This window comes from Tarenaya hassleriana, unplaced genomic scaffold (genome assembly GCF_000463585.1).
Source record: "Tarenaya hassleriana unplaced genomic scaffold, ASM46358v1 Cleome21, whole genome shotgun sequence".
Taxonomy (NCBI): Eukaryota; Viridiplantae; Streptophyta; class Magnoliopsida; order Brassicales; family Cleomaceae; genus Tarenaya; species Tarenaya hassleriana.
The window spans coordinates 703,703-723,331 of record NW_010965451.1 but is presented as its reverse complement, the minus strand read 5'-3'; the positions used below and the strand labels follow the sequence as shown (position 1 = coordinate 723,331).

The following is a 19,629-nucleotide window of genomic DNA, read 5'->3' as shown; positions in this document are numbered from 1 at the left end:
ACTGAAATAGATGAAACCGCATACGTCTTTATATAGAAGACCAGAGAGAGAAAACCAATGCTTTGTTTCTATATTTGGAAAGTGTGCGTGTTCTTGTGTTCGGTTATTTTTGGTGGCTATGATCCGATCTTTCCTCGTTACCATTACTGTATGTGTCTAATCACATATTATTTGATATTTATTAAGAATTTTGGTGGCATCTCTCTCTCTCTATTCCATTGATTCCAAGCCCAAAAAGAAATTCCCATTTTGGTGATTTCATGTTACTGTAATGTTTTTAGGGTTTTGTCTGGATAATTTTGAGTGGCAATTGGGAAATTTTGTCAAAAACGTCGGTCTTTGAAAAGGTACCAAAAACTTTCGAAATTTCGAAACTGTAACTTTTTTAATTAATACCAAGAATACACTTTCGTAATTTTTATAAAATATAATTTTTTTCTTCGAAGAGGTTCCAGACCAAAATATGTATTTTCGGACGAAACAACTTCATTCCGAAAATTTGTCCAGACGAAAATAAGTTTTGCTTTGAAGAGTTACGAGATGAAAGCAAGTTCTCCCGCATAAAAATCACTTCTTCTGGACGAAAAACAGTTCTTCCAAATAAAAAAAATAATTTTTTCGTATAGTTCTTCCGTACGAAAACTGGATCTCCCGAATGAAAAGCAATTATCGTGAATGAAAAAAGAGTTCTCTCATATTTCATGTTTCTCATAATACTAAGAGATAATATTGAAATTAGACAATAAAATAAAGATATTTTTTATCAATTTTTTTATAAAGTAGTGTATAAAAAAAATTATAGATTTCTAATTACATAACATATTTAGCTTGTCATTTAGCACGCTAGCACAAATTTTCTCTGATTTTGAATTTTTTGAACACAGTTGTCTTACTCTATTAACTTACCCAGAGCATATTACTTGTTGTCCAAGAAGCAGAAACTGTACATAAAACAAACAGTTATGTTCTGTCATGATATCCTCCAATACAGAAAAGATAGACTGAGGATCATGTGCATGAATGAACTCAATAGCTCTGCTCCTCTTTCTATGCTTCATCCGTTGAAGCTCCCTCCGCTGCTTGCAATGGCTTTTGCCCAACAAGAACACAGACAAAGCCTCTTCGATCTTAACTGAACAAAGCCAGTAAAAACCTTAGTAAACTGCAACTGAAATCCAAGGTTTGTCTGGATTTTATAGCACAGTATAGGATCGAGTTTTCGATCTTTGTTTATGGGATTTTTCTTAGGGTTTAGGGGACGTACTTACGCGAAGTTTCTCGGGCGCATAGTCTGTCTACAAGCTCGCGGTTAGGAACGAGGAAGTTTCTTGCTGTTTTATGCTGTCCGCAACATGCGCGACCACTCCAGCTCCCGCATTGTGAATCCACTCGCTCTTCACCTGCAGGAAATCCGGAAAAAAAAAACGAAAAAACACACACGAGTAAAAGTCGGTAGTAGAAAAGGGATAATGCAGATGCATAAAAATTCGGAGTTTTTACGAGGTTTTTACATGGATGTTGTTGTGAGCAAAGTAAGGCCAGAAGGCGGAATGGAAACTGACATCGACTTTCTTCCATCCTAAAGTCTGCAACCCTCGGATCATTTCCTCTGCCCGAAAATTCCAGGATTAACGTTCGGGTTTCGGACTCGAATAGAATCAAAGGGGATAAACCTTTTCATATTCAATGGGTCCGTTCCCTCACCTTCGACGATCTCATGATACTCCAGTGTGTTCTCTGGGCTTGGCGAGCTTTGAGCCGCCTCTTTCGCTTTGGCGGCTTCCGGAGGGAAATGGGCGCCGTCGGATGAAACGGGCGGGCAATATTCTACGTCCACTACATGCTTGTATCCATCCAAAGACCGGCTCGGAGGCTACAAAAAGAAGATAAAGAAAAGCTCGATAATAGCAATGAATTGTTCATCAAACCTTCTTGGCCAGTTGGCCTTGAGAGCTGTAGTTACAAGTTAGCGAAGAGCTTCTTCTAATCACGAAATGAATGCCCTCGGAACTATTTTCAGAAATCGAAACTCTCCCAAAACCATCTTTCGGCAGATATTTACAGAAATTTGTTTGCTTCGGAACTTTCTTTTCGGGATAAGATATAATAGTAAACTCCGAAATCTAAAAAGGATCTTCCAAGAACAAACTTTCATCTTCTGGCAGATCATCTATGAGATCCAGCGATTCAAATCGACATATAAAGAAGAAAACCCGAAAGAAAATGGAACAGAGAGTATAGAAACAGTAGAATCTTTTACCTTGAAAAGTTCGGTTTCTCTCCTTATGGAAGATGTCCGCCAACCGACCATATCTAGTTTGACGTCAAAGAAAACGGATCGGGAAATGGAAAGATAAACAAACAAGCATATGCGTATAACGACGGAAGTAGCAACAGAAAATACAGAGGATACGGTCGTAAGATACGTTTGCATACACAATGCGGCATCTGAACGAACCCAGAGAAGATCTAGAGGAAAGGGTAGAACATTAGAATACTTTCAAAATAACTCGATATAGAGTATAATGATTCGGATTGTTAGAAATTTTACTCACAAGAATTTCAGATCTTCACCATCAGATGCCATTCTCAACAGAAGAGGCGGTTTTTCGGGTTTACCGTCTGTGAGAAACAACTGGCTACCAGTTCGTCGAACAAAGAAAGGAGCTATCGGTGCAGCAAGTTTTTCCAGGAAAGGAACTCCTAAGAGAAATGGCAGCTGATAAAAAGTTTTCCGGGAAAACGTAAAGAAAGAGCGAATTAGATGCAAGTTTTTACACGTAGACTAAGCCCGACTCTAAGCTTTCTGATACGAATTATATGACAAGAGGGGAGGAAGAGAACCTGGTTTCTGCCTCTCACACCGAGATGAGGTGTGGCCAAAGTGATGAAATTGATCGGCTCTAACCCGGAAATCCTACCTCGAGGAGGTTGTGAATTTCCGGAATGAGATAGAGAATCATCACCGGCTTGCGGAACTGTCGGTGAATAAAGAACGGAAACTGCATATCTGGCAAATAGACCGCCGAGGGAGTGAGCCAAAAATGAAATCTTTTTCAAGCTCCTGCTCTTTTGCACCACTTGCATAACCTGTTCCTCACTCGGAATATAAAAGAAAAGAGACGAAAGAGATCGAAAAGAAGACAATATATCAGAGTTGAAACCCCGGACTCAAACTCGGAATGGAAAGGATGATGTGGGCATTTATTAAAACTCGCCTCTTCCGCTAGTCGTTTTCCAGCTCCATCTATCCCACCGAATGTTTTAGTGAAGGTATTAGAAGAACTTGCTGCACATGCCGTCGGGAAAATGAGTAAAAAAACAGGGAAAATTACATCAGAACCGTGCATGAAAATGGACGAACAAGAGTAAACGATACCGAAAAGAAACAAAATTAAGAAAATTGAACGAAAATAGTCGATGAAACATTAACAAAATAAAGGTATGCAAACTTGAAACTTTGCATTCTTGGTACCATTCACATTGCACCGTGCTCTAAACTAAAGCCTTACCGTCCAACTATTTCGTTAACGTAATACTCGATTCGATTCTAATGCACATCGAAAACCCATAATAACAAATCGAAACCAGAAGATGGGAATACCGTAAATCAAGAATTTCCTTCCGAGGCGTCTTTTCAACTCCGCTTCTACGTAGATCCAATCGTTGGGGCTGCATTTAGAGAACCGTAGTGATAAATCGCGGAAAGGGTACGTAAAATTATCGAAACAAGAGAGGAAAAGAGTGAACTTTTGGACAAGAATCATGGTACCTGGCCAAGATTCCATGGACAAGAACAAGAAGATGATCGGGTTCGTTTTTCTCGTCTGTGTCGCCATTAGACAACGAATAGTTCCGTTCGGCCGTGGCACTCATCGATTGAGCTCTGAGACTTCTATATTTCCAGCTTCTGCTTGATCCTATTACATAAATGAAATCCAAACAAAAGAATATGATAATCCATTCTTGATTTCGAAAAAGTTCTTCGCCCTTTCACAATTCTGCAAAATCTTAGCTTTTTCTCAGCAAGAGAACAGGATCCAACCGATGGATTCGTGCCTATTGCACCAGAATTTGCGCATTTCTACAATTGAATCGCATGAAATTGCAGAGCGAAATTGGATACGGACACTCTTGCATTCAGGAGAGACTCATCAATCAGGCACGAGGACAGGGGGAAAAAACAAACCCTAAATCTATACGATGAACAAATACAGCTTGAAATGCGGAAACCGTAGTCCAAATTCAGATGGGCCAAACGAAATTACCGAAAGCGGGATTCGAATTCTGCGAAGAACAGCAAGAACACGAGGAAAACGACGACGAAGAGATGGAGGAAAAGGAAGAAGAAGAAGCCGCCGCCGTCGTCAAAGAACTGCCGCCGGAAAGCCGCCGTGCGCCGCCGCAGCTTTTCTTACAAACACCACCGGATTTCGGCAAGAATCGAGAAGGAGGCTGAACCCAAGAAGCCGTAGACATATTCGGCGACGTGTGTATATATACACACACGCACGCACGGGTGAGTACAGAACACAATCAAGGCAGGTGTGGGAGAGAGATCCTTGATTCTCGCTATGTCTTCAGAGTCACGTCAGCGTCTGAATCCGACATGGCTCTACGCTATCCTCATCGCCGACAGAAACCCTTCTGTGTTTGGTGGTATTTTCTTCGTCTCCAGCCCAAAAGGCAAAAACTAATCATCGAACTGCTAGTTTTCCGGGAAAATGAAGAGGGAACCAGAAAATAAAAGAAAAAAGCTTCCTTTTTTTCCTGAAGATCTGGTCAAAGCCCTAGTGGTAAGGATGACTACGACATTCCCTAGACTAATCTCACGACCGTAAGAATCAGAGATTCTTCCTCTTTCCATAGCTCGCTTTATGTTGCCTCGGAGAATCGCATCTGCCTCATCCATGTCTTCTACCCCCCCCCCCCCCCCAAACCCTTATCTGGACAGATCCAATCACATTTAATTTAGGAAAGAAAAAACATTCAGGACATGTTTTGGATTTTAAGGTTCGCAGTTCTTGAATCAAACTGTGTGATTGGGACAATTTCGGAAAGATCCTCGTTTGCTTATGTATTGCGGTGTCTGATTGATTACCGTGTGCATTTGGAAAGCATATAAATATTGGAATAAAATATTAATATATCATTATTAATAACATCGATTTTACGTAATTTTTATTGTTTATATCTATGTATAATGTCACGTTGCCTCACTAGTAGATAAGATAACGTAAAACAAGTTGAATAAGTTGCAACTATATATAATAATTATGAAAATATCTTTAGTTGTTTTTTACTTATAAAATATTTCTGATATTTTTTTCTAATTCAGATTCGGGTAGTCTTAGAATTTGTTTTATATCCAAAATAAAATATTCAAATATGAAATGTACCAGATCAGATTTTAGATACTATTATTTACTTACAAAACATCAACCAATCAAATCCTATTTAGGTCAAAGTCAACAAAATCCATGGTAGGTTTTGTACTTGCATCTTATCCGAAGCCATGCCCAATCACATAAATCACATGTGATCAATGACAACATCATCTTGTCTTGTGCTAATAAATTGAGCTTTGAACCTAAAAATATGAATGTTAATTTATTATGTATATATGGACAAAATCACATATACACTTATTATATTTTTAGAAAAATATGTTTGAATGGTGAAATAGTAATTGCGGTTTTAATAATCGAAATTTGGTCATTCAAGATGGCAATTTATCGATCCATATATATTATTGATTCGCTTACATTATATGTAAAATCCCAAATGAAAATAGCACGAGGAATGATTCCAATAAACCATATATACATACATATACACACAAACGCTTTATGTAATCATTACAACACACACACATACATACATACATACATACATACATACATACATACATACATACATACATACATACATACATACACACACACACACACACATACATACAATCATTAAACAATGGTGCAAAAATGGGGATTCTCCTCGCTGAAAACGGAACCAGTGGCCTCGTCGATGACCGAATTACAAGGCGGGTCGACGTAGTAGCCATGGTCATGACCATCGTAGCCATGCTTGTAGTAGTTGTAGGAGCTGACACGTTCGCCGTCTCGAGCCATGTTGTTGTGTCGGCTAAACCTCTTCTTGTAATAACGGTCGTGGTATCCGTTGGATTCGGGGTTATACGGATACTGCCATAACGTCGCTCTTCTTCCCGTCTTCCTCGCAGCTTTTAGAACCTTCTTCTCTTCCGCCCAACCCGTTACCGTCACTTTCTGAAGCTTCATGTCTATTTGCACATCTTGCACCCCTGTTCATCACGTTAATATCCATATATATATATATATATATATATATATATATATGTGTGTGTATAGTTTGCAAAATGTTACTTTTTTACAAAAAAAAAATTCATTTGAAAAATGTACGGGAAAAAAGTTGGCTTTGTAAATTATAGTTATTTTTTAAAATGGACTGTAAAGAGAATGAGTGTGTGTTCTAAGGTTATATGTATGTCATATTTAACGTATCTTATGTATGGTGCATCATGATAACAAGTTATCATGTATGTATGGTGCATCATGATAACAAGTTTAAGGCAGCAAAATATAAACATAAATATATATACCTTTCAGCTTCTGAAGAGTTCTCCTGACCCGGTTTTCGCAACCTTCACAGTCTATGTGAACATCTAACTCGACTATCTGAGAGTACGAAAAACGTAAATATTCGTTACAAAACTCGTCTTTTTCCAAGCGTATATATATGATCATATACATACATGCACATCATCAAATACGAGAGAGAATTAAGAGAAGTTTTACTCACATTCGTCATGTTCTTCAGCTCATAAAACCGTTGATTCCTTTCTGAACTAGCAAACGCAGTTAGAAGCTTTATATATATATATAAAATACGTTTCTCTCATGGTGATGGTCCATGAGAAAACATTTTAAAATTTATAGATTTTTTGACATTTCAACTTGCTTCTACGTGACGAACCTTGCGTACGAACGTAGCTCAAGAAATTGCATGGCAGCTACGTGCAAGTCAAGCTTTAAATATCCCAACTTGTTATTTAGAACCACAGTTATAATTAATTAGTGTTCTGACCAAATCATTTTCAAGTATAAGCTTATTGAGTAAGGTGAATATATATATTGATCAAATCATTACGTGAGATAATTCTTCTAAGTTATTCTACAATTTCCTAAAGATTAGGAAATTGTATTGCAACTCCCAAACAAATGCGCCTATATATTATAAGAAACTGCATGGTAATTTTATAACTTTTATATAAATAATCTATGATATATTCCAATAAAGTCTGTATGTCATCGTCAAGACCCTAGACACGGATGGGGAAAAGAAACAAAGAAAGTTTTTTATCTTATTTATTTTCTCTCTAATATATGTGTATGTATAGGTGAAATTTGGTTGGCATTTATTTTTAAGTTATTGAATTTGATATATTGATATGGGGAAGTTGGTCGGAGTGCCCAATTTAAAAAAGATATTAAAGCTCATCACTAAGATATCTTAAGAATCGTCATGTGATTAAATAAAAATGTCCACTTTCCACAAGAAAAATATAATTAATGAAGGTTTTTTTAATATAACTTATCATAAGTTGGCTCGGAAACAAGCAGACAAAAGTCGGACAATAGAAATATCGAGGAACAAGTTTAGAAAACAAACTACTTTCATATATTTCCAAATTTATTTTTCACGTTGAGAATTATAAGGAAAAATAAATTTATAACTATTTGGCTATGAAACATTTATCCCTTAATCCTAAATCTTTAAATTCAGAACGCTCTTATTAAATATTCTCATTACCAAAAAAAAAATTCAATCTTTACGTTTTGATCGAAAGCAAATGCATTTCCACTTAGTTTTTTTTTAATGTAATTTCCATAACTCAAAGCAAAATGTTTGTTTGATTGGAGAAAGATCAAAGAAAAATACAAGTAAGATTTGCATCAAGCAAACTTAATACCTGACGCTTGTTCTAGCTTCCTTGAGGCACAAGGCACTAGTATATTAGGTAGCGTGATGATAAATAAATAAACCACAATTGTAATCAAACCGGACGTTAACCGGAATGTACCAGTAAAATTTATAAACAATTCGATCACACAAGACCAAGATATAGTAGTCAGGTGCGTTCTGATAAATTAATAAAGAGTCGAGATAAGAAAATATATTTTTAATTAATTTGAGTTGTGTTTTATTATTGATAAATTAATTTTCTGCTTGAGCTGAAAATAACATTATATTAGACATGGAAATATGGTAAAAAGAAGGTATTCCAAAGTAAAAACAAGATGTTCCAAAAATGGAAATTATTACGAAATAAAGTCTAAATAAACTCCCAATTCCACAGGAGTGTCTGTTGCATGATTTGACATATTTGCCCTTCCCATGTTTTCCTTTATTTATCTTAATCTGTGGGGACTTAATTGTCCGATAAAAAATTTAACTCTCCTTTGGGTTTTGTATTAAAATTCAGCGTTTTCTCCTCTGTAAATCCAGACTCTGTCTTCACTCACCGCTCACAGTTCTCGATTTTCTCTGCGATTTTTGGTTTCTGCGCAAAGAAGATTTTCGTAATTTTGTAAGTTTTCGAAGATCATAATCTCTATGGTTTCATGGGGTTTTCCCGTACATCTTCGTCTTGCATGTTGAATTTATCGATCATACGGGTTTTAATACGCGAGTTCATCGTTTTAGCTCCGATTAGGGTTTCGAAATCTCTGTTTGGCTGCCTAGAAAAGTAGCGCGAGACAAGGGGAAAGCCTTTTCTGGGTGATTCCTTAGCCTCGCCATGGAAACTTTACTGCTATTATGGTTTTGATTTGTAAGGGTTTAAGGAATTACATAATCAGTAGGAAATCAATTCCGTTTAAGACCAACGGTGATAACTCTGAAACCCTAGTTTTTGGTTCTCGGTTAGATCGTTAACGCCTTGTTTATTTCGCGATGTAGACTCTGTCTCTTGGCTCTAAACCCGAATTGTTTTTCATACTATTCTGTACAATTTGTTCAGATCACAGTCTAGTGGAAGCCATGGAAGGTGGAGAAGGTACCGGCAACTGGTTCGATACTTTAGTGGATACAATTGATTCAGCAATCGTTAAGGCTGACCAGACTATTCATAAGGTATTTGATATCTGCATTCCTCTTTTAAATAGTTCTATTTGACACAACAATTTTGATGCCCAACGCTGGACAGTATATCTAAGCCATGTTAGCATCAACCCGGTTCTTTGTGATCTGCTAGAAATTTTCATGGCTGCCAATTTTTTTCTTGGCATGACTGAGTTGAGCAGAGTAGGAGTTTATAAAACTGAAGATAAATCCCCAGCTCAGATCATGTCTAGGACAATAATCTATATCCAGTTTCAGTTTCAGATTCTTGTCTACTACATTCAGGATCGGTATTTTCCAAAGAAGTGTCTGATAAACTTACTTCTCATCGTCTAAACACTTCTTTGTTTCCGTTTTTCTTTTTGGCAGAATGTTGAAGGTTTTTGTGCTAATGTTAAGGAACTCTGGTCAGATCTTATCGACGAGATCCCCAATCCCTCTGAACATTCCTATGAGGATGACAAACATGCTTCAGAGATCAAAGAAAAATCTGGTGAGTATTAGACAGTCTTTGTAACTTTCTGTTTAATCTCATCAAATGGGTTTAGCATGAGCTTTCTTTTTTTTTCCGGCAAATTTCCTTTCTTTTTTTCCTCTCTTGGTTCCTTGACGAGCAAGTAACAATACTTTGTACTTGCAGAAACTCTGAATGGTATTGTTCAAGTGAAAAAGGAAAATCTGGGCCATGAAACTTCCAAATCTGATGTTGATGATAGCAAAAAGCTTAATGAGATGGACGTTGCGACGAAATATATATGTGCTTGGTTTCTTCACCACACTGAAGAAGACTTTGTAAGTACAAAAGATGTTCACTTCTTTTCTGGATCGTTATTTCCATTTTGATCCATCGTATAATTAAACCATTAGTTATAATATTTCCTTGGAATTTAAAAGGCCTTGAAACTGAAACGTGGTGAATCAGAAGGTCAAATAGAAGATGCTACTTCTGGGCCTTTCATGTTGTCTGAATCTTTTTGTGTGTGTTTTCCCGCAGAAAAGCTTTGTGATGGCTGTGGCATCGTGTTTGAGGTCGAAAGGGCATCCGGGTCTCGCAGCCGAAGTCGAAAAACTACTCGTCGGTCCTTTTCATGTGGACAAAATAACATCCGATACTAATGTCTCCCGTAGGGAAGAAGTTGTTCACCGCAATGGCAATAGCTTAGATATTCCACTTGTTGTTGGTGATGGAACATCAGAGGAGGATGAAACATCAGATATTGAAGATGATGATGATGGATCTGAGGAGGAAACAGTTGAAGGGTACGAGGACGTTGGCTTGATCTTGGAAGGTGAAGAAGAAGAACATGTTGAGGTGATGAGGAAGAGAGAAGAAGCAATCAAGAAGTTGAAGATGCGATTACTTTACGGCAAAGATACAGAGTCGTCATCATCATCCTTGGACGGAGACATGGGCATGTCAGAAGAGGGCCAATCATCAATGCCAGAACTGGACGAAGAGTCATCAGATGAAGATATCTGGTATGACTTTGAAGAGGAAGAAGTTGCCTGGCTGAGACAATTTATTGAGACGTGGAAGAATAGAGATGAATATCTTGATGATGCATCATCACCATCACCGTCACCGTCACCGTCACTGTCACTGTCACTGTCAAAAGAAGATGCGGATTGTTTCATCTTAGAAAGCAAAGATGAGGACGATGCCAAAGCAGAAGAAATAGACACTTCAAATGCTGTGTCTGAAGAAGAAGCTTCGGAGTTTGAGTGGGTGATAGTTTAGGATGAGTTTTTTTTTTCACTTTATTTTAATTTTTAGGGAATATTTAGTATTTATTATTTTATTTTTTTAAGAAGAAATCGTTTTTTGCATTTTTTTATTAATTCCGGTTCTCAGGATTTTGGTCAACGAGACATTTCAAGACCCTAATTTATTTTTTATTTTTGGTAATATTTGTTTGATTTTTCATTTTTTTCCTTCTTTTCCACTTTAATTATAATATATCTGATTAAATGCAAATTTCTTTATCTACAAATATATCAGAATTTATTTTATATATTCAATATTTGAATCGAATTCTATGTTGATCAAGTAATATCACCACATTTTGCAGTGGTATTATCTTTATTCGTTTTGAATTTTTTTCTCTTTATTTACTTAAATTCATTTTAGTCTTTATTTTCCAGTTTATATATAACAACATAAATCCAATAAAAAAATATAATATTTATGGTAACTAATAAGTGAATTACCATAATTAAATTACTTTAATATAAAAACTTGCATATCCGAGGTAGATATAAAACGCTACACAACAAATCGACAACAGAGTGAGTGACATGCTTCTTCTGGTGCGTAAAAATTTCGCCTTTTTTTTCAATTTTTTTTTTGGTAACATTGTTTTGTGGAAAGCGAAAATCTGGAGAACTCGGTTAGAGTTCGGTAATGGCAGAGACTTGCGGTGGTATTCTCCTATATAACTCTCCTCCTCTTCTCTTCCGCAGTTCCAAGTTCGTCTCCCATTGTTTCTCTTCCAAATCCTTTGCTTCCTCTCCCATGGCCGCGGAACCGCCGTCTCTTCTCGTTTTCTCAGGTGATTCAGAAGCTGCTTTTCTCGATTGGATTTCCCCCTCTTTTTGGTTGTTTCTCTTTCTGGGTCTTCTTGAATTTGTCACTAGGGAGTTGTTTGATGTGAAAGATCTTCAATTTCTGTCAGATCTTGACCGAAATTCTTCTTCTTTCAATTATTTCCCCCCAATCTGGTTATGGAGGGAGTGATTTTCTGGAATATTTAACTATCATGATGAACTGTTCGTCATTGCGTTCCAAATGTGAAATCTTTAGGCTTCTTTATGCGTTTGGATCGATCTTATCCTTCTTGTTGTAAGCCATGGTTGTTCGGTAATAATTTTTCTTCTGGAAGAGATTCTGATACGTTTGTTTCCGTACATTGACTGTGATGAAGGTGGAACAGGATTCAATGGTGTAGTTGAAGAGATGAAGAAGCTAACAACTCGTGTTTCTCATGTCCTTCCTGTCTCTGATGATGGAGGAAGTACTGCTGAGATTGTTCGTGTTCTTGGTAAGCTCTGAGAGTTTCACAACAATGGCCGCAAGCCAAGATATCTTTTCTTTTTAATCTCCCAAATGCTACCAAAAAAAAAAGAGAAAGAAACTTTCTGAACTTACTGCTCGAAATGGTGTCTCCTGTTCGATTTTCTGCGTCACTGTGATGAGTTGCAACCTAGAATTATCCGGTTATACCATCTAGTGGTAGTCCTTCATAAGCTTGTTCACTGATTGTAAGAAAATTATAGGTGGCCCGGCAGTCGGGGACATACGCTCGAGGTGTTTAAGGTTGTCTGACGAAAGTACTTCCGAGGCTCTTGCTGTCAAACGCTTGCTCGGCCATCGCTTACCTTTAGATCCTCATAAGGCAAAACATGATTGGTAATCTATCCATCAGCTCTGCTTCTTGAACATTCTTGTTTCAGGCACTTGTTTCAGATGTTAAACATGTTTACACTGTATCCTCATTCTGTGTAAATTCTTTCCGAGTTTTCTATGGATAAGATGGTTAAGTCATAAGCTCGACGATACCAAATATCGAAAAGGGTAGCGGAATATCGTGGATCGGTTCATAGTTTTAGTTTTGGCAATCGATTCAAGTCCCGCTCCTTTACATTTACTCCTCTTTCTTGCTTTCTGGTTATACTGAATCATCTCTAAGGTGTTTACTATGGTGAACTTTGTCACAGGTATGATATTGTTGAAGGCAATCATTCTCTGTGGGACGGTGTATCGAGACCCTATAGAGAGACGATCCGAGCCTTCTTAGTCTACTTTCAGAACGAGGTAACGTAACCGATAACGACAGCATATCTTGTCCAAAATCTCGTATCGGTCTTTGATCTTTTTACTCAGCTCCTTCTTCCGGGTCCGTTATAGTTTTGCCATTACATGATACAGATTCTCAGACGGCATAACGAGTCATTTTGCTTCAGTAATGGCAGGTATACACAGTCATTTACAGGGTTTAGGGTTTTCCCCCGAGGTTTCGGAACACGGAACTCGTCCTAAAACTGTTGTCTTGTTTCGGATCCTCTGTTTCGAAAACCCGATACAGTTTTCTTGCCTGGTTAGCCGACTTACTGTAGTAAATATCTTTCCGTGCAGTATCGGTAACTTCTTCTTTGCGGGAGCACGGATATTTTTCCAGTCTTTGGACGCTGCGGTGTTTCTGTTCTCTCGGGTTTCGGAGATTCCTTGCGATAGTTTGGTCCTGCCCGTTATTTCAACCAACGACCGGCTCACCTTAGGCTGCGAATTATGGGTACCGAAACTGCTGCATAAATCTTCGATAAATACGGCTTATACCATCCGATGCTTCTGCTGTTGGATTTCTTGATATTTCGAGTTTCAGATGGATTTACGAACTTACGAGTGCGATATTTACGTGCAGGACGGAACCATAATACGAGGGCAGAACGAAATCTCGCATCCAACCAACGGAAATACGCAATCCGTGGACAAGGTATGCTAGCCTTTAACATTTGCTACCGATCTTTTTACGGTGATATAAACGTAGATCTCGCATCCTATTATACGATATGCAAAAACCGATAAGATTTTCTCGTTCTTCTCTGTAGAGTCATGGCTCTTCTCCTGCGCTTCTCTCGAGTATAAAGAGAGTATTCTACATGTCAAGTGAAGGCAACAATCTGTTGCACGAGGTGAAAAGCTCTCGTATTGGCGAGGGTATATACGGCCTTTATACGTATACGGTATTCACGGATGATACGGTGTTTGAGCAGGTGTTCCCGCCAGTTAACCCGACAGTACTGGAGCAGTTGAGAAGTGTGGATTGCATTGTCTATGCAATGGGATCCCTTTTCACTTCCATCTGCCCCTCACTGGTAAGTAATGTTCGTTATGGATTTATCTCTTCTGTGGCTCCTCTCTCTCGTCTCTTGATTCGGGTATTCTCGTGTTTCTCAGGTGCTGCTCGGTATCGGGGAGATTATCTCTTCCAGGTCATGTCGTAAGGTAACCCGAACCAAATCCGAAAATCTAATCCCCTTCTTGATTTCTCTCCCAAGGCCTACCTGATACCAATTCGGTTTTCGGATTCTTACTACTTGTAGGTGCTTCTGCTGAACGGTACGCATGACCGTGAAACAAGCGGATTTACAGCCTCTTGCTTTGTGTCCGCCATTACAGACGCTCTTAACCGAGCACATGGAGATCCGAACATTCGACTCAATAACCCCGTGAGTAAACATCTCGTCATCAGATTGAACATTATCAAGAAAAGTTCCCGACTTTTCGACAACCCGATATCTCAAACCATCATCTCTCTATATCTCTGCAGCCTGGACACTACATCAACACTCTCTTGGTCCCGAGAGACGGGGAAATCCCCGTGGATCTCGACCGGTTGTCTGAACAAGGAATCACAGACATCGTAAGAATTGTCGATTCATCGTTGTTTCGGGTAACGTTAGTTTCACTCACACGGTTTTGCGTCTTCTGCAGAGAGTCGTGGAATCCGTCGGGGACCCGAAACACGGAGTGGCGTTCAACCCGAAGTCGTTGATTCAAACTCTTGCCTGCTTGCTGGACACAACCCATCAAAACACTCAAGTCTTAAACACCAACTGATGAACATATATACACACATATATATAGATAGATAGATACATATATGTATCAGTAAAGAACAGTTGTAGAGGAAATCTTTACAGTATTCTTGCTTTCTTCCTTCTTCTTTTTACCTTTTACCTTTTGAACATTTTGGACCAAACTTAGAGGAAGAAGAAGCAGAGGATGGCAAAAAGAAGAACATGAAAGACATGGCTGTCGCCGCTACTGATGATGCTCTTGTTCAGTTTCCTTATGTTGTTCTTCACTCCCACTTGAGCTCTCATCAATGTCATTTGCTTTCACCAACAACAATTAACCACCATTGAATCGATCTCTTCTGTGTTTTTTTGGTTAAATGTTGCGAAAAGAATGTTCTTAATGACAACCCTAGAGGATGAAATCTAGACGGAAAACGGCAAATAATATACCTTGTCGAGATGGGTGGCATCATCAAGGTTTGAAATTCATTTCCTAACCCTAAATCCTAATTCTCTTAACATAAACCAAAACCATTGAGTTTCCATGACCGAAACCATCCAAAGAACTGCAGATGGAAACCCAACTCTATTGTCCCAAAACAACCAGGAATGTGAGAACTCGCCAGTTCATCCAAGAAGTCCCTCTGAGATCTCGCCTCTGTCCCGATTTCTTGAGCAATCTGCATGATCAACTGCGGAATAAATAACCAATGGAAAGGATTTGAATGTCGAAACACCAAAAAAAAAAAATCAAAATCATCAGGAAACATTAAGAAATTAATCTTCAGCTAAAAAGACAAGGAAAATCTAGAGTAATATACCTTCAAGAACATTCGGTGGGCATAAACCATTTCCAAAAGACGACATATCAAAGTTCAAAACTTTATGTCTCATTTCTTGCATGTGACCAGAGAAGGTAATCGCTATTCGTCCTATCACAGTTTTCAATTACTTGTCAGAGACCTTCAACACATATGGAACATAATTAAACGCTATTCGTCCATCACTGTTTCCTAATTCGTGGGAATGCTCTGTCCTAAGACGAAGAAAGAACGTGGAAAAGATTTTAAGGGTTCTTACAAATTTCAACTATTTGGCTTGGCCCTGGAGACCTGTGATCTCATCATCCATATCACAGTGCATCGGATCAATCCGAAGCTGGATTTCGTCAGAATTTCCCACGGGATCTTGTGCTAAGCCCATCCCTGCAACCAAAATCCAAATTCGAAATCGATTTAACGATTAAAAAAAAACACAACTTTCGCCCTTTGAATTCATGGGTATTATCAATATAACCAATCCGAGGAATCAATCACAAAAAAATTCCAAAGAGCAATCAGTAAATCGAATCATACCGAGACCTGTACGGAGCAGCATCGCCGTGAAAGGAGCCGCTGGCACCGCCTCTGTTAGAACTGGACGCCATCGAAGCGAAATGAAAACCCTGACACGGATCGATTAGGTTTTTAAGAATCGAAGAATGGGGATTTTCACAGAAAACAGAAACGATTAAGATCAGAGAAATCCAAGTTTCCTTCTTTTTGGTCCTTAGTCCTTACGGAAGGGAAGATCATCGGGCTGAGCTGGCAGACACGTAAGGACGGTGTAACACGTGGCATCATATTTTTTTATTATGATCACTTTTATTTACAACAGATGGAAAATATGGAGATAACAATTATTATTATTTTCGTTAGAAGAAGATAGCAATTACTTCCGCCGTTTCATTTTAAATGATGTTTAAAAATTCTACACACAAATTAAAAAAGAAGTAATATTTATCTAAAATATCCTTATTTATAACATAGATAATTGAATATAATATATATGGAATTACACGTGGTATTTTCCCTCTTTATATAAGGGGTATTGATATAATTCCACCCAAAATCTAAACAAATGATCATGACAATTCTCTCCCATGCTGAGGTATTCAACCTCCATATGATTTCAACCGCAATATAAGATGGCATCAATATATATATATATATATATATATATATATATATATGATTTTAAGGGATCTTGTGCTAAGCCCATCCCTGCAACCAAAATCCAAATTCGAAATCGATTTAACGATTAAAACAGTTTTTTTTTTAATAATAGTTTTTTTTAATGAAGTGTGAACCCGAAACCCAACGTATACATGAAAGTGGGTGAAAAGTCGATATTCAGTTAGCAATTATTCAAATCCCACTTATATGTGGAAGTGGTTTTTAACTTTTTATAATATGTCCAATCCATATTTGGCCCCACGAAAGAAGAATGTCTAATAACGTAACATTTACATTTTTATTCTAATCCATAAATGACATTTTATAAACCCGCCATTCTTATTTGTCATGGCTTGAATTGAATGGAGTTTTTTTTTTTTTTGTAAAATATATAGGGAATATATTTGCATGGATGCATTAAATTTGTTTCGTTGTATCGTCGGTAAAAATTCCATTGCTGAGCAAAAAAATTATTGATTCAAATAAAAACAACATGATTCAATTATTCTTCATTATAAAAAATAATTACATTTTACAGTGATGTTAAAGAATCCTAAAAACAATGTTTTTAACCAAAACGCAACAATATCTTATAACGTCTTTGTTTCTTTCCACTCTAAATACGGTATTTAATTTTTTTTAATAGAATTATTCATAACATTGGATTTAAACGTTTATAGAAGGAAAAAAAACTAACTATCCGTGAATTGAAAACAATGTTCACAAAACCATACTCTACTACATAACATTAAATGCTAAACTATACATATTATCTTTGGTATATCCCTTTTAGACAAATTTATTAGATCTTTATTAAATTAGGGTTTTTTTATTGCTTGGATAACAATTATTTTATAATGACATTTTAATATATTAAACTCAAACATACTACCGAACCAATAATATTACCAATCAATCACGAACTATAAATTGGATTATATCATAATAATGATTACATGAGGAAGTAAGTGATAAAGAAACATGATGAATCGTATTTTTTTTTTTACATAATTATATGATATTTTCAAATTATAAGGCTCGATTTTTTTTAGAGTTCATTTGATTTAAAATGTGTACTGATATTATCAAATTAAAGAATATGATTCTTATTCATCAATCGAAATCATTGTAAGACCTCTGGATTTCTTCAACTACTCAAAAATGACTTTAACATTTTTTTAAAATATTTTAATTTATCCTTACTTATGTGTGTTACGTGTTTTTCAAACTACGTTAGACTGCTCTTGTGAATATATATATAACATATGATCTAAAACTTTCATAATTTTGTTCCACAGGAATTTGACACAGAAAATTACTATTAATTCTAATCCATCTTTTATAAATTATTTTGAATATTTAAAACTAATTTTAGTGACTCGATCGTAAATCTCTCCATTAGTTATTCTCTATGTATCTATATAAGTGTACAATCAGTGGATAATAAAGTGTGCGATTTCATTCTCTCCTTCATGGTATCAAGAGCCCTAGTCTGAAGACAAAGAAAACCCCTAGCCGTTTTTTTTTTCGATTCAACTCTTCTTCACACAGACGAGGTCTGATCCAGACACTCAACCATACACAAGCTCTCTCTCATGGCGACCAATACCAACACCAATGCTCCTGACACTGCCGCTACGATCTTCGATGTCCGTGAGCCAACCAAAACCCTACTTACCGTCAACATGACGAATATAACGAAACTGATTTCGACCAACTACATCACCTGGAGCCTACAGATCCGTGCTCTCCTTGAAGGCCACAAATTAGATTGCTTCATCACGGACGACACCACCGTCCCTCCGGCTAAGATCGACAATGCCGGAACGCTTGTAGACAACCCAGCCTTCGCCGACTTCAAACAGCAAGACCGTCTCTTGTTCAGTGCCATCCTAGGCACAATATCTTTGAATCTGCAACCCGTCATTGCTCGAGCACCCTCAACTCGTGAAGCGTGGAAGACCATTGCCAATATTTATGGCAAAGCATCAAGGGGACATCTCCTTCAACTTCGTGAGCAAATCAAGCAATGTGTGAAAGGCACACAATCGATGGACGAGTATATTCGCTTCGTTACCACCAAGGCGGACGAATTGGCTATTCTCGGCAAGCCACTCGATCATGAAGACGTCCTTGACGCCATTATCAATGGCCTATCCGAAGACTACAAGCCTGTCATCGATGTGATCCAAGCCAAAGATATCGCGATTTCCGTTGAAGAGTTTCATGAGAAACTTCTTCAACATGAGGCCAAACTTGCTGTGAATCAAAACCACCAGATGTCACCCTTCCCCGTCACAGCTAATGTTGCACATTCGAGAGGCCGAAACTCCTACCGTGGCCAAGGACACTCTCGAGGACAGCCATGGAATCGATCGGGACAACCTTCTCCGCGAGGCTACCAAGGCAAGTGTCAAGCATGTGGTGTTGGGTTCCCTTCGGGTTCCTAGCATGGGATCTCATCGATCTAGGGTTTGGATTCTAGGTTTCACGCAGCGGAAGGAAAGATCTAAACCTAGCCAAACGTCACACAAAACCAATTGTGCAATAACCCGAACAATCGTGTATATCGTCGTGGGATTCGAATACTTACCTCGTTCTTTCAAGATCTGGAAATATCAATCGATCCAGGGCCTGTTTTAATCACCAAGAGTTGAAAGTACAACCCCTCTACACGTATCCACACCGACGGGATGAATTCCAACAGTTTGGAACGTATCTGCTAGGATTTATGAAGAGAAAACGATGTCCTAGACTTGGAATCGATATTCCGATCACTAGAACTCAAGAGAAAGCTTCTCCAAAGCTCTAGAAAGTGTCTAGGACGTCTGAGAGTTCTATCTAGGGTTTGTGGCGGCTCTATCACTTAATTAGAATTGCCCAAAACCCTAAAACG

The 19,629-nt window shown here is 37.8% G+C and overlaps 4 protein-coding genes and 1 pseudogene across 6 annotated transcripts; 2 read left to right on the top strand and 3 right to left on the bottom strand.

Moving 5' to 3' along the window:
• Positions 1–902: 902 nt before the first annotated feature.
• LOC104814253 (putative lipase YDR444W) lies at positions 903–4,790 on the bottom strand. Of its 2 annotated transcripts, none has more exons than XM_010542207.1 (12): positions 4,269–4,790; positions 3,773–3,920; positions 3,605–3,672; positions 3,219–3,289; positions 2,845–3,090; positions 2,556–2,719; positions 2,414–2,469; positions 2,261–2,313; positions 1,705–1,873; positions 1,512–1,609; positions 1,265–1,400; positions 903–1,132 (listed from the first exon to the last, which is right to left on the bottom strand). In XM_010542207.1, the coding sequence occupies exons 1-11, from the start codon at positions 4,477–4,479 to the stop codon at positions 1,296–1,298; spliced, it is 1,389 nt and encodes a 462-aa protein (XP_010540509.1). In that variant the 5' UTR covers positions 4,480–4,790; the 3' UTR covers positions 903–1,132; positions 1,265–1,295. The 2 variants fall into 2 exon arrangements, with proteins under 2 accessions (XP_010540509.1, XP_010540510.1); XM_010542208.1 differs by having other exon boundaries at positions 1,269–1,400.
• Positions 4,791–5,889: 1,099 nt separating this feature from the next.
• On the bottom strand, positions 5,890–6,921 carry LOC104814252 (heavy metal-associated isoprenylated plant protein 20). The gene is made up of 3 exons (XM_010542206.1): positions 6,841–6,921; positions 6,641–6,716; positions 5,890–6,322 (listed from the first exon to the last, which is right to left on the bottom strand). Exons 1-3 carry the CDS (start codon positions 6,847–6,849, stop codon positions 5,967–5,969), a joined length of 441 nt encoding a protein of 146 aa, XP_010540508.1. The 5' UTR covers positions 6,850–6,921; the 3' UTR covers positions 5,890–5,966.
• A 1,610-nt stretch (positions 6,922–8,531) lies between these two features.
• LOC104814251 lies at positions 8,532–11,058 on the top strand. The gene is made up of 5 exons (XM_010542205.1): positions 8,532–8,629; positions 9,062–9,174; positions 9,532–9,655; positions 9,803–9,954; positions 10,157–11,058. The coding sequence occupies exons 2-5, from the start codon at positions 9,082–9,084 to the stop codon at positions 10,898–10,900; spliced, it is 1,113 nt and encodes a 370-aa protein (XP_010540507.1). The 5' UTR covers positions 8,532–8,629; positions 9,062–9,081; the 3' UTR covers positions 10,901–11,058.
• A 419-nt stretch (positions 11,059–11,477) lies between these two features.
• On the top strand, positions 11,478–14,878 carry LOC104814250 (uncharacterized protein YNL011C). Of its 2 annotated transcripts, XM_010542203.2 has the most exons (13): positions 11,481–11,711; positions 12,084–12,200; positions 12,436–12,568; positions 12,877–12,973; positions 13,088–13,131; positions 13,295–13,451; positions 13,581–13,652; positions 13,768–13,851; positions 13,933–14,034; positions 14,117–14,164; positions 14,263–14,388; positions 14,490–14,582; positions 14,654–14,878. In XM_010542203.2, the coding sequence occupies exons 1-13, from the start codon at positions 11,564–11,566 to the stop codon at positions 14,777–14,779; spliced, it is 1,347 nt and encodes a 448-aa protein (XP_010540505.1). In that variant the 5' UTR covers positions 11,481–11,563; the 3' UTR covers positions 14,780–14,878. The 2 variants fall into 2 exon arrangements, with proteins under 2 accessions (XP_010540503.1, XP_010540505.1); XM_010542201.2 differs by having other exon boundaries at positions 11,478–11,711; positions 13,768–14,034.
• A 304-nt stretch (positions 14,879–15,182) lies between these two features.
• On the bottom strand, positions 15,183–16,351 carry LOC104814249 (annotated as a pseudogene).
• Positions 16,352–19,629: the final 3,278 nt, after the last annotated feature.